Below are 13,596 nucleotides of genomic sequence, written 5' to 3' on the forward strand. Positions count from 1 at the left end.
TTGAATGAGTGATTTATATATTGCAGGCACCTGCAACTCACCACAGGTGAGTTCAATTCCACAGTAAAGGAGAAGCACCTGCTTGAAATCAAATTATTTCCAACAACTTCGAAAAAGTGCAAATAATATTGTTGCAGTTCTGCAAAACCGCATGCCTCTAAGGCAATGGCACCCAACATACAGTGATCCCCAGGCAGTTATTTCGTTATTCTTCGTGCAGTCAGATCTTCCCTTCAGGTCTCGTGGGTTAACGGGACGAAGTGCGTTGTGTGGGTCTAATAGCTAGATCTAATAACTATATCTCTATCTTCTATTCTGATTTCCATTTCAACCCTTTTCTTTTATCCATGGTACAAATCAAAGCAAGCACAGCACTCAAGCAGCCACCTTTGAGAGAATCACCACAACAACAAACTCGCTGCCCGGCACACGCATGGCGTGCCCTTTCATTCAAATCTGCGCGCCAATTTACAACGGCGTCTCACCTTTCTCAACCTCCACTCACCAAAAACTCACCACCTCGACCACCAACATCTCCCGCACACGGGAAAAATCATCCCGTGCCTACTCGCACCTCCGCATCGATACAATTCGCCACCAAACAGAAGCGCACTGCACGGCCCAGGCCACTCGGACCACGTGGTGTGGGGACAGGCCAAGCACGTTAACAGCACCAACCGCATGTCGCCGAGGATGTCCCGAATGCGCGTGCCAGACCGACGCGACCCCCATCCAGTCACCAGAACATGGCAGAATGGGCGGCGAGGGACGGGAGTCGCGGCGGCTGGGGGGCACGGGGGGAGGGCGGGGCGGAGGGGGGGGAAGATTGAGAGGAAACTTCAAACAAATGTTCCCCAATCTTTGGGGATACCAAGGTATTCAAGAATAATTGAGAAGTCACATGATCTGACAACCATTGGATTGAGCGAAAAATGTTTTAAAATTTTTTTTCTCTTCAACTGCTTAATCAACCGACATGAAACTTCACAATTATGATGTCGTATTGATGCGGAATAAATATTTTAAATTTCAACGTGATTAGACGCATGTTCTGGCAGCCAACATTATTTAATATTTTTGATCAGGGTTCTTTTTGCACTTTTTTTTTTTTTTAATTTGGCTCACTTGGCTGTGCCTGGATGGGTTTGAGGGTAGAGGAGTAGCAGCTGAAATGCGATTCCTTTCCAGGTTCCTCCTGATGACTTCATCTTTGCAATTTACTTCTTTGGGTTCCTTCTGATGACTCCAATGCAGGACTGTACCTATTTGGTCTTCCTTTTCATTTAAATTGAACTTATTTTAATCCCATTCTGAATAAGAATTGAATAAGAATAAACGTCATGGGTCAGGGTCAAGTGTCCGATCAAAGCGGCGTTGCATCAAAGCGGGACGTCTTTGTACCCGGTCATCACTGCCATCAGTTATGAAGTAGCAGTTCTAATTCTGTCGATTATTAATTACGTAACACACCAGTACATAAACACCACACAAAATATATAACACAAAACTAAACGGACACCACACCAAGCAAGTCCTGGCGAGGGTCTGCAATCTCTGATTGCTCTTTTGCTTGATTACTTTGTAATTATTATTTGTTGAAATGATTTTCAATATTTTTTGACAAGTGCTTAAGAAATCTGAAATTAATTGTTTTAGGGTTTGTTTTTTTTTGAAAGTTTTGAGTTATGTTTTAGGATAACAGATTGACCAAGGAGGGTCATGTAAAAATGACTTCCAAAAGTTTAGTTCCACTCGAATGACCGGGAATTCTTTCGATATGAATTCCTGAAGGGCTTCCTGACATCCTGGTGGTATCAAACCTTTGCCACGCCTGGGGTGGGGAGACGGTGTAATTAACTATTTTCTGAGGTCCTTATTCAGATTTGGCTCATGGATGAGATAGATAGATTAGAGGTGTAAAGAAGAAAGTCAGTTAGCGGCGTAGTAGTCGTAAAAAACAGAGAGGGTGTCAGTTTATCATGCCTCTACCTGTCTTTGTTAAATTACATAAAAAAATTTCTCCTTGTATTCAATTCTGATGTTTATTCAATTATCGTTATTAATGTTTATTAAAAATAAATAAACATTAGAATGGAACTGAAAAGTTTCCGCTGTTAAAATAGATGAAATATATTGATAGTTCATGTTGAATTCAGAGATTAGTCAGCTGAGATACATGGACATGTAGCACTTGTGTCTGATCTCAGAAATTAATATATTCCCAATAGTATCATTACATTGCTCGCCACATAATCACGAACGCGTTGATTGGGGGAATCCAGACACAGAAACGCCCCCAGCATTGTTCACAGACGCACACTGTGACGTCACTAAATCACGTGAATGATCTCTGGCGCTGTGTCGGCGCATCCTGTGATGTAATAATGACGACGACTCCCCTTCACTTTGCGACCCCAATGCTGCATGACAACACGTCCGGTGATGTATTCCACTTCACCGGACCAGCGTATGCATGGATTCTTACCGAATCGGCATTGTGTTCCGACACCGGATGAGAGTTGTTCAGGAATTTCGCTCTCGGTATCGTGTGGGTAAAAACGCTGAAATGGTGAAAAGCTTTCGTTAGAATAAAACAGCATGGTCCTTTCATATATTTCCAGGGACAAGATGAACAGCAGCTTTGGTGCGTCCTCATCACTGCAAGGCAATCTGTGCTCTGCACACAACACAATTTAAACGTGTTACTTGGTTGATTGGACCTTGCTCGTCCAACTTTTTGAATGCTCGCATCGGAGAAATTATGTGGACAAAATCTAGATATACAAACGGCATTGTCTGTCTCTCCGTCTATCTTTGTTCCTTATGCACGGCCTCATCTTTTATCTTACAAACTCCAAACTTGAGGTACAAATACAACTTTGTGTGGGGGTAACTTAGGCGATGTGACTGAGGCCTCACACGGTGTTGTGGTGGGGGGGGGGAGAGGATGGGGGGTGGCATGTGTACTGTGTAGCACTACCTGGTGGTGGTGGCAGAGGGTATTGCAATTTCCTTTCTTACCTGGGCAACGCTGAGGTTAAAGCACTCTTCGCACCGGTAAAGTTGTTCCCCTTCCTTTCTCTCCCCCCACCCCAACCCCTGAAAAAACGGAGGAGCCTGTCACAGCCTGTCATCGTATGCGAGACATTTCTAACGGGAAGGACATCAGGGCAAAAAGGGGGGGGAGGAGGCAAGCGGGACGTGAGGTTGTGGACGGGGAGAAAGGGCAGGGGGATGGGTGGGATGAGGGTGAGGGGTTAAAGCACTCTGCATGGGTAAATTTGTCTTCCCTTCCTTCTCCTTCTCACCCAAATGTTTTAGCAAATACGACGACTAATTGGTGTGTCAGCACGAAGAGAAACAGGATGGCTCTGCACGTTTTATATAAACAGGTGTGTGTGTGTGTGTGTGTGTGTGTGTGTGTGTGTGTGTGTGTGTGTGTGTGTGTGTGTGTGTGTGTGTGTGTGTGTGTGTGTGTGTGTCGTTACCTACAGGTCTCAAAGTAAAGGATCATGATTCATGGACCAAGCTGTAAAGTTTTATACTTGCTCAGCTCTGCCACCAAAGGTGATGTTTTCACTTCACCCTTGTCTGTTTGTTTGTCTGTGAACAGGATATCTCAAAAAGTTGTGGATGGATATTCCGACGATATTTGATGGACATGTTTGAGTGTGTAATATCTGTCCATGTGTTCTTGTGTCCAAGATATTTCAAAAACCGTGGAACATTTAGCTTTCATTTGACAGATATCTATTCCTCATTAGACCCAAAAGGTGAGGGACCGAGAGTATCAGCTCCTTCTTTCATCAATCACTGACTTGTTTGTTCTTCTTACAGTACATGGAACTTTGAACATTGTTCTCCCAAACCACATTTCAAAACTGTCAATCTTCTTCCTTTTTCACTGTCCATCACTCACATCCATACATTGCAACTGGAAATACGAGCTCATTCACCAACCTCCTCTTGGTTTGTTTTGTCACATCTTGGTCTTTCCTGATCTTTGTCAATCCTGACATTGCTGTTCTCTCCAACACCAACTGTCCATTAATTTCTCTTCCACATTTTCTACTTCAGTTTTAGAACCAAGAAAGATTAAACTTTCAACTATTTCCACACGATCATCTCCCAATTTGAACATATCGATCTTCTCAGTTGACAAGATTTTAGTCTTTTTAAGTGGTGTAGCTGCTTCAACATTTGAGATGGCCTTCATTCCTTCTGTCCATCCTTCCACCTGTCCATCTAAAATGAAGAACAACCTTTCCAACCCACCTTGTTTAATTCTAAAGGGCTCTAAAGGATAATTATAAAGCGTTCTAAAGGGTAATTCTAGAGGGTTTAATTAAGGTGTAATTTTAGATGGTTCGAAAGGGTAATTCTAAAGGGTTCGAAAAGGTAATTCTAATGGGTCATTATGGAGGGTTTTTAGGTGTAATTATAGATGGTTCAAAAGAATAATTCTGGAGGGTTCGAAAGGGGAATTCTCGAGGGTTGCAAAGGATAATTACAAAGGGTTCAAAGGGTAATTCTAGGGGGTTTAAGGTGTAATTTGAGAAGGCTCGAGAGGGTTTGAAAGGGTCATGGAAGAGGGTTCAAAAGGGTACTTCTAATGGGTAATTGTGAAGGGTTTTAAGGTATAATTCTTGATGATTCGAAAGGGTAAATGTAGAGGATTCCAAAGGGTAATTCTCGAGGGTTCTGGAGGGTAATTATGATGGGTTCCAAAGGGTAATTTTAGCGGATTCTAAAGGGTAAATCGAAAGGGTAATTGTAGCGGACTCTAAAGGGTAATTTTAAAGGGTTCCAAAGGGTAACTAATAAGCTCCAAAAGTTAATTCTAGCGGGTTCTGAAGGATAATTCCAAAGGGTAATTCTCCAGGCATCGAAAGTATAATTCTAATGGGTTATAAAGGGTAATTCTGACTGGTTATAAAGGGTAATTCCAATGGGTTATAAAGTGTAATTCCAATGGGTTATAAAGGGCAGTTTCCAATTGGTTATAAAGGGCAGTTTCCAATTGGTTATAAAGGGCAATTCCAATGGGTTATAAAGTGTAATTCCAATTGGTTATAAAGGGCAGTTTCCAATTGGTTATAAAGGGCAATTCCAATTGGTTATAAAGGGCAATTCCAATTGGTTAAAAAGGGTCATTCCAATGGCTTATAAAGGGTAATTCCATTGCGTTATAAAGGGTAATTCCAATGGCTTATAAAAGGGTAATTCCAATGGGTTATAAAGGGTAATTCCAATGGGTTATAAAGGGTAATTCCAATGGCTTATAAATGGTAATTCCAATGGCTTATAAAGGGTAATTCCAATGGCTTATAAAGGGTAATTCCAATGCGTTATAAAGGGTAATTCCAATGGCTTATAAAAGGGTAATTCCAATGGGTTATAAAGGGTAATTCCAATGGGTTATAAAGGGTAATTCCAATGGCTTATAAATGGTAATTCCAATGGCTTATAAAGGGTAATTCCAATGGCTTATAAAGGGTAATTCCAATGCGTTATAAAGGGTAATGGTGATGGGTTATAAAGGGTATTTCCGATGGGTTATAAAGTGTACTTCCAATAGCTTATAAAGTGTAATTCCAATGGCTTATAAAGGGTAATTCCAATGCGTTATAAAGGGTAATTCCAATGGGTTATGAAGGGTAATTCCAATGGCTTATAAAGGGTAATTCCAATGCGTTATAAAGGGTAATGGTGATGGGTTATAAAGGGTATTTCCGATGGGTTATAAAGTGTACTTCCAATAGCTTATAAAGTGTAATTCCAATGGCTTATAAAGGGTAATTCCAATGGGTTATGAAGGGTAATTCCAATGGGTTATGAAGGGTAATTCCAATGGGTTATAAAGGGTAATTCCAATGGGTTATAAAGGGTAATTCCAATGGGTTATGAAGGGTAATTCCAATGGGTTATAAAGGGTAATTCCAATATGTTATAAAGGGTAGTTCCAATGGGTTATAAAGTGTAATTTCAATGGCTTATAAAGGGTAATTCCAATGGGTTATGAAGGGTAATTCCAATGGGTTATAAAGGGTAATTCCAATATGTTATAAAGGGTAATTCCAATGGGTTATAAAGGGTAATTCCAATGGGTTATGAAGGGTAATTCCAATGGGTTATAAAGGGTAATTCCAATATGTTATAAAGGGTAGTTCCAATGGGTTATAAAGTGTAATTTCAATGGCTTATAAAGGGTAATTCCAATGGGTTATAAAGGGTAATTCCAATGCGTTATAAAGTGTAATTCCGATAGGTTATAAAGGGTAGTTCCAATGGGTTATAAAGTGTAGTTTGAATGGGTTATAAAGTGTATTTTGGATGGGTTATAAAGGGTAATTCGAATGGGTTATAAAAGGTAATTCCAATGGGTTATAAAGGGCAGTTTCCAATTGTTATAAAGGGTAATTTGAATGGGTTTCGTTCCTTTCTTGGCTTTGCCTGTTTCATATTTAAAATGCCAAACTGAATCACTTCCTTTGGACACAGAAGGGTGCGATTTTTTATTTTTTTTTTGGTTTAAATGAAGACCAGATTTTTCACTTTCCTTCTTCACTGTCTGCAGCAGTGTTATGAAGTCTTCTTTACTTTCTGCCAACAGTGTGGTATCATCTGCACACCTTAGGGCTTAGATTGTTGATACGTCTTCCTCCAATCCTGGCTCCAACCTCGATGTTATCCAAGTTTCATTTCCTCATGATGTACTCGCTCCACAAATTGACCACATAAGGGAAGAAAATGCACCGCTGTTTAACCCCTTTTCCAATTCCAAACCATTCTTTCTCTCCTTACTCTGTTCTCACTGGAGCTTCTTCCTTGGTGTGCAGGTTTTGTACCAGATATATAAGTTGCTCTGACATCCCCATTTCTCTCAGCAGAAGCCACATCAATTCATGATCAACACAATGTAAAGCTTTGCTATAATCTATAAAACAGAGATACAACTTCCTTTTCTTTTTCCATGATCCACCTCAGATTTGCGATTTGATTTTGAGTAACTTTTCCTCGTCTGAAAACTGCTTGCTCATTGGGCATTTATTGCTTAATGAAGTATTATTTTCTGTGTTGAATGATCTTCAGTAATATCTTGCTCGCATGTGAAATCAAGGCAATGGTTCAGTTATTTGAACATTCTCTCTGCATCCACTTTGACTGCTTCCTCCTTTTAGGCCACACAATCCTGCTCCAGATATGAAACAGATAGCAGTTAAAAAGTGGATTGCATCCTCCCCAACTACCTTAGAGTTCTCATGGAATTCTGAACCCACCATCACCTCAGACCTTCGCCATACTCAAACCACAATTCCACAAAATTCCTACAACCACCACGGCACACTTATAAAAAAATGCCTAACAACTTGCTTACCTCACCATAGACACTTCAACCACCTCACACAACCGCTACGAATGCTGCAACCACAGTCACCCCCATGGATGCCCAACAGTCTTTTGAAGATATTTTGGAACAATGGATGCCACGTACCATTACAGATGTTTGTGTTTGGAACGTTCTGGCGTGTTGCTCGAGGCACAAGTATGCACTGGAATCCAGTCAACGTCACATGGATATCCCTGGCACTGCATTCAATTACGGCTCCCATTTGTTGTCCAGCTCACGTTCGTGGCCGGAAAGCGCACCCAGAAACCCGCACCCCATGTTAACCTTGGAACTCTTTCGTGTGGCAGAGTTCAGAAGTGAATGAGGCCATTTCCAGTGTCAAGGCCTTGCAGGGGCAGGCTAATACTTGGAAAAGCATCCGTCCTGATCAGACTTCAGGCTCCTCCCTCACCAGACATCTATAAAATACCCTGTGAAGGAGTTGTAGAAGTTCTGGGTCGTTAGAGAGAGAGACACATCAGCTTTTTGCGGTTGGCGGCATGGCATGGGACGCGGGTGCAGCTGAGTAGGCAGAGTGAAGCGCTGAGCGAGGGAGCAATGCAGGCGTCGTGTTGAACACATCAATTAGGGCAGTCCGAAACACAGTTACATGTACAGACTTCCTTACACTTCATTAGTAAGCTATCTGGTTTTTTAAAATGTTTTTAATACACAATGTCGAGGCTCGTATAAGAGCTAACACACAGAACATATAGCAAGGGGAGCAGGAGACAAGAGGGATGGGAGAGGGAAGCACAAAACAGTGGGGAATAGACACATGAGATCTGTGGAAGGGAGAAAGGATGGGGCGGGGTACATGGGGTAAACAAGATGGACACTACAGGGACTTTCAGGAAGGAAAACAGGGAATATGAAGGAGGTGGGTTTGGGGTGGATTAACAGGGGTAGAAAAGATCATGGTTTTGGGTGGGGGAAGATAAGAGATGGTGGTGAACAGCTATTTTCAAGATTTGGAGGGAAGAGTGGGATTGAAGAGAGTGTGGGAGTTTGTTCTAAAGGTGGGGCGAAAAAAAGAGGAATGAAAGAGTGAAGAAGAGCAGTAATTGTTGATTTTGGTAGTTCAACCAGAATGGCGTTTCTGGCGCACCTTGAGTGCCCTGCGGAAATATGGGCGGGACAGATAGCGGACAGAGCACGGAGAGGAAAAGGCCGGAGAGGAGATGGTGGAAGACAAAGACCACCAACCTGCCTGCGGTGAGAGAGTGAGAGACCCAAAGACTCAGCCTCATCGTGGGAGATACCATGATCTTAAATGTCTTGGTTTCCACAGCCTGAAGCCGAGAAAGGTGCGAGGCAGGAGCACCAGCCCAGATGGGAGAGCAGTACTTCATCAGGCTGCGGATGAAAGCTATATACATGGTCAGGAGCTCACTTATGCCAAGGAAGGACTTTGCACGACAGAGGATTCCCAATCGGTGACTGGCTTTGGAGGCCAGCTTGGAGATGTGTCTTTCCCAGGAAAGATCATGGCAGATAGTGAGGCCCAAAGGTTTGAATGAAAGGATGTCTTCAAGAGGATTGTTGAGAAAGTAGATGGGGGGCGGGGGGGGATGGGGTCCAGACGGTCCTTTCAGAGAGACATAGTGAGAGTGTGAGATTTGTCAGGATTGAAAGATATTTTCCACGTGTTGGTCCAGCCTGTGATTTTATCCAGATCTGCAGTGAGTGAAGAAGCTGCAGCTTGCCGATCTGAGGGATGACATATGGTACGGCAGAGGGTGGAGTCATCAGCAAAGAGAGGAGGAGAATTTGAGAGAGTCGGAGAGATCATTGATGAAAACCAGAAAAAGAACAGGGCCCAGAACAATGCCTTGAGGAACTCCAGCCAGGACATGAAGAGGGGATGAGAGAATTCCATTTAGGGACGCATGTTGACTGCGACAGGAGGGGAAGTCTGCGAGCCATGAGTGAAGATTGTCTTGACTACCATAGGAAGAACGTTTGGTGAGCAGGATGGGATGCCAGACTGTATCGAAAGCACGCGGTATGTCTCGGGAGATGGCTCCGATCTCATGTCTGGCATTGAGGACCTCCGTCTTCTCACACATTCTGTCTCGTCTGCTGTGGACACAAAAGAGCAATCAGCGAGGGCAAGTCCCGCCAACCGTTCTTTTCAGAGCGACCCCACAGACATGCACTTCTTACTGTTTTTCCTTCTCTGCACCTCATCTGCATTTCATTGCACCTCATGATACCACCTCTGACCACGCACCTGAGACATCCTCAGTTTTCCCTCCCTCCTAAGCGAATGGGAAGAGTAGGCCCGTGGGCCGCTCCACGTCCAAAATATGTCACCACACCTCATTCATTCTCTCTCTCTCTCTCTCTCCCTCTCCCTCCCTTCCTCTGGAGGGTGCATACTTGGCAGCTCCACTCGGCTGTACCTGATCCAGTGAGTTAATTAGATTATGCATCGAGGGTACAAGATCCCCCTGTGGCCGCCCACCCGTAATGTATCACATGAGATAGTGTAACCATGCCCAAGTGACAGTACCAATTGGTGCTCATGGTTGTTTAGAAACCCACCAGAGTGCGACCTTATTTGTGTCCGATGGCCTCAGGACCGGGTGTTCGGGAGGAACCCAAGCGCTTCTCCTTGTGGTCAAACTCAAACTCCAGATCCGTAACAATATGATAATTACATTGTCTTCCCACACGTGGAAATGCTGTAGTCGTTGTCAAAAATGGCTGCCCCCATGGATTTCTGTCAGAAGCAACGTGCTGATATTGAATTATTGGTGTGTGAGAAGCAGACCAGCGGAAACCTCCATAAATGATGACAGAAGGCGTGTATGGGGACTATGCTGTCAACCACAGCACAATTGGTCGATGGGCCAAGCGGACAATGACTGCAGGAGATGAACATGCCGATATGCGCGACTGCCCTCGGAGTGGCAGGCCACGATCAGCATGCACAGATGTCAATGTTGAAAAGGTGAAAAAAGGATGAATACCAAAAACAGAATTTGCCACAATCTGTGCTCAAGAAGGGTAGAATTACACCTGTATTAGGGATCTGCCAGAGGTAAGTTGTTTGTCATATGTGCACTGATAGGGGCAGTGATTGTAACCTGAGAACAGAATAGGGTGAGGTGTTATTGTGTAAAGCCTGTGCATGTGAGGCAAGGCGGAGGACTTCTGAGCAACAAAGCACCACAAAGGCACTTAAATGGACATAATTACAGGATGCATGCCCAGAGGACTGCAGGACAAGGGCCACATCGTAAGCTGTGGAGCCCTTTAGCGGGGTGGGATGCTCGCCGGAAGAAGCTACCCCTGCTCAGCGGGCGGCCAATGACGAGACCAACCGTGTGATTGGGGGTATTTCTCAAGGTGATAAAAGCAGTGTCTGCACATGCATGCAGCAGATGACAGTCGGAGATTGAGGTCTCACAGGGCATTCCATTTCTCTCAGATTTGTTGCTCCCCACGAAGGACCGGTTTGAGAGACAGAGAATGCCATCACCCTGCCATCGCACCTTATCATCATCCTCTTGTCTCCCACCCCGAGCTGCACCTTTGTCCACTGCCACATCAGCCTGCACAACCACAGGTCGTTCTGCAGCCAAGAAGAGCTCAAGTCCTCACATGTTAGCCCCCTTTGTCTATGGTCTGAGTCCAGTAACTTGGCACTATTAGTGGGGTTTAGTTCCATTCTTGTACTGTCGGAACCCGTTATTCGCAGGGGATACGCCCCTGTAAAATGCCGTGAATGTTGAGAAGAGTTTAAAAATATATTTTTTTTAACATGGTCTAGGCTCGTGGAAGAGCGATTACACAGTGATTCCATAGGCAGACAGTTTCAAGAGCAAGGCAGGATGCTCGAGCTATGTATCAGACTGTATCAAAAGTCTAGATATGTCCAGACAGATGGCCCTGATCTCATGTCTGATATTGAGGGCCTCCGCCATTGTTGTGAGAGGAGAAGCAGCATGCCCCAGGTCGAGTGACCAGGTCTGTATCCGAATTGATGATGTGAAATGAGGCTGCTGGAGAGAAGGAATGATTTTATGTCAACTGTGATGATGGATTCCATGACCTTGCTGATAGTTGGAAGTACAGTTAGCTAATTGGACTGTCATTGAGGGGATCTGTTTTTGCACCTTTTTTAAACGTAATACTGTGATGTCGGTTGATTTCCAATTTCCCAGGTGGATACAGGAGACCAGTCCTGAAGTGTTAAAAAAAAAATGAATACGCGGATATCGAAGCCGGTCACATCTTATGACCCGTGAATACGCCATGTCCGACAGTACATAATATTGCATGGTCTCTTTCTTTCTTATCTGTGTCTATCGACCACCAGATCTATTCCATGTATTATAGAAGCCCAACAAAAATGATGGGTTGGAGTTATTTTATTTCTAACTTGCAAATACAACCCGTCGCTTCGTTGACGGGTCAATAAGGTGGGGGGGGGGGGTGGGGGAGAGAGGGAGAGGGAGAGGGAGAAGGCAGGTGTAAAGTGAGAGGGGGAAGGGGAGGCAGAGACGATGACGAAAGGGGAAAAGGGGAGTTGGGGGAGGTGGAGAAAGCGACACCCCCCCAAATGTTGCTATTTACTACGGGAGGGAGGGGTGCGTGAGTGAGATACACACACACACACACCGAGAGAGCGACAGAGGTGTGGAAGGAGAGTGCTGCATTTTATGAGGAGGGGGGGAGCAAGGAGGGGACAGAGTGAGAGAAAAGGGTGGGGGAGAGGAGGAAAAAAGAAAAAGACAAGGGAGGAGTGGAGGTGGGGTTAGCAAAGAGAATGATGTGTGGCGCTTAATGACCAAACACGTATAAGAACATCTGTACACACAATGACACAACAGAGTTTGTAAAGTAATCCGCTGGCACATCTGCAAACACTGACATTTCAATTCCAGAAAATTTGTGGGAAAATGAACCAAAAGCAATCACTAAAAACATTGAAGCACCGCTTACGTACGACCTTATGATCCCATCGGGCCTGAACATTGAAAACAAACCATTGCGACCAGATATCATACTTCGACGCAAAAAAAAAGAGAAGAAGGTTTTGCTAATTGAGGTGTTAGTACCGGTGATTTTGGACGAACGATGCAGAAATCAAGAAAATGACCAAATACCAAGACCTCAAGCATGAAGTGAAAAGATCATGGAAGCTGAAGAATGCCAAAGTTGTACCAGTGATGATGAACAACCTCATGGGAATGATGAAGAAGAACTTCACAGAGATATTAAAAACCATCCCTGGTAATATCACGACAAACGAACTACAGTTGGAAGCCATCCTGGGCTCAGTAACAATCCTGAAGAGAGCTCTTGGCACAAAACTTTGAAAACAATACTTCACAGCTTGGTCCATGAATCGTGACCCCTCCAGAGATGAAGGTGTGGATACTTTCAGCCTGCCCTGGGTGGACTTAATTCCACATTCTAAAACCCCATATGCAGACAGACAGACAGACAGACAGACACACACACACTTTTGAGACCGAGCAGTTACTGTTTCACCTCCTGAAACCGACCCACATGTGGAGATAGCTGGCAACAAGTTGCACGCATGCACACACACACACACACACACACACACACACACACACACACACACACACACACACACACACACACACACACACACACACACACACACACGAGACCTGGTAGGTCTCTGTTTCACCTCCTGAAACCCAGCCACATGTGGAGATAGCAGGCAACAGCAGCAATTTGCATGTGTACACACACACACACACACACACACACACACACACACACACACACACACACACACACACACACACACACACACACACACACACACACACACACAGCCTTTTATGAGTTTGGATACTCAAGGAGACTGGAAGATATGATGTTTCGTAGCAAAAAAAAAAGCATTATTAAAAAAAAAAACTACATCCACAAATGTGATCTCATTTTCTTTATCTTCTGGGACATTTCATTGCCAAAGTCCAGCTTCGTGAGCATGCCAAAGTCTGAAGCCTCTGCCTAGCGTCAGGCGTGCTTATATCTTCTTTATTTATTGGACCTCCTATGGACGTAAATGAACACTCCTTTTACTCTGTGCGCGTTACACATCATGTGCAGCGGATTTCACTTCCCTGTGCCTTGTATTTATTTGCAATTTGAAGTGGTCTTCCCACGTTCTTTCCTTCTCGTGCGTTTCAGAACGTCATTGAGCGATCCTTGCGGAT

General features: G+C 44.1%; 1 protein-coding gene across 2 annotated transcripts in view; it reads right to left on the reverse strand.

The window, feature by feature from the left end:
* LOC147031775 (uncharacterized) overlaps window positions 1-13,596 on the reverse strand; it is a 96,829-nt gene that overhangs the window by 13,292 nt on the left and 69,941 nt on the right. Inside the window, exons 11-12 of one of the 2 annotated variants that reach the window (XM_085867454.1) lie at window positions 2,486-2,677; window positions 506-784 (exon numbers count right to left, since the gene is read on the reverse strand). In XM_085867454.1, coding sequence (XP_085723580.1) covers window positions 513-784; window positions 2,486-2,677 — 464 coding nt within the window. In that variant the 3' untranslated portion in view covers window positions 506-512. Of the gene's footprint in view, window positions 1-505; window positions 785-2,095; window positions 2,678-13,596 lie in introns of those variants that run through there. The other variant, XM_085867470.1, reaches the window with a different exon arrangement.

Source organism: Eptatretus burgeri, chromosome 2, assembly GCF_056783735.1.
Source record: "Eptatretus burgeri isolate ZD-2024b chromosome 2, Ebu_testis_v1, whole genome shotgun sequence".
Classification (NCBI taxonomy): Eukaryota; Metazoa; Chordata; class Myxini; order Myxiniformes; family Myxinidae; genus Eptatretus; species Eptatretus burgeri.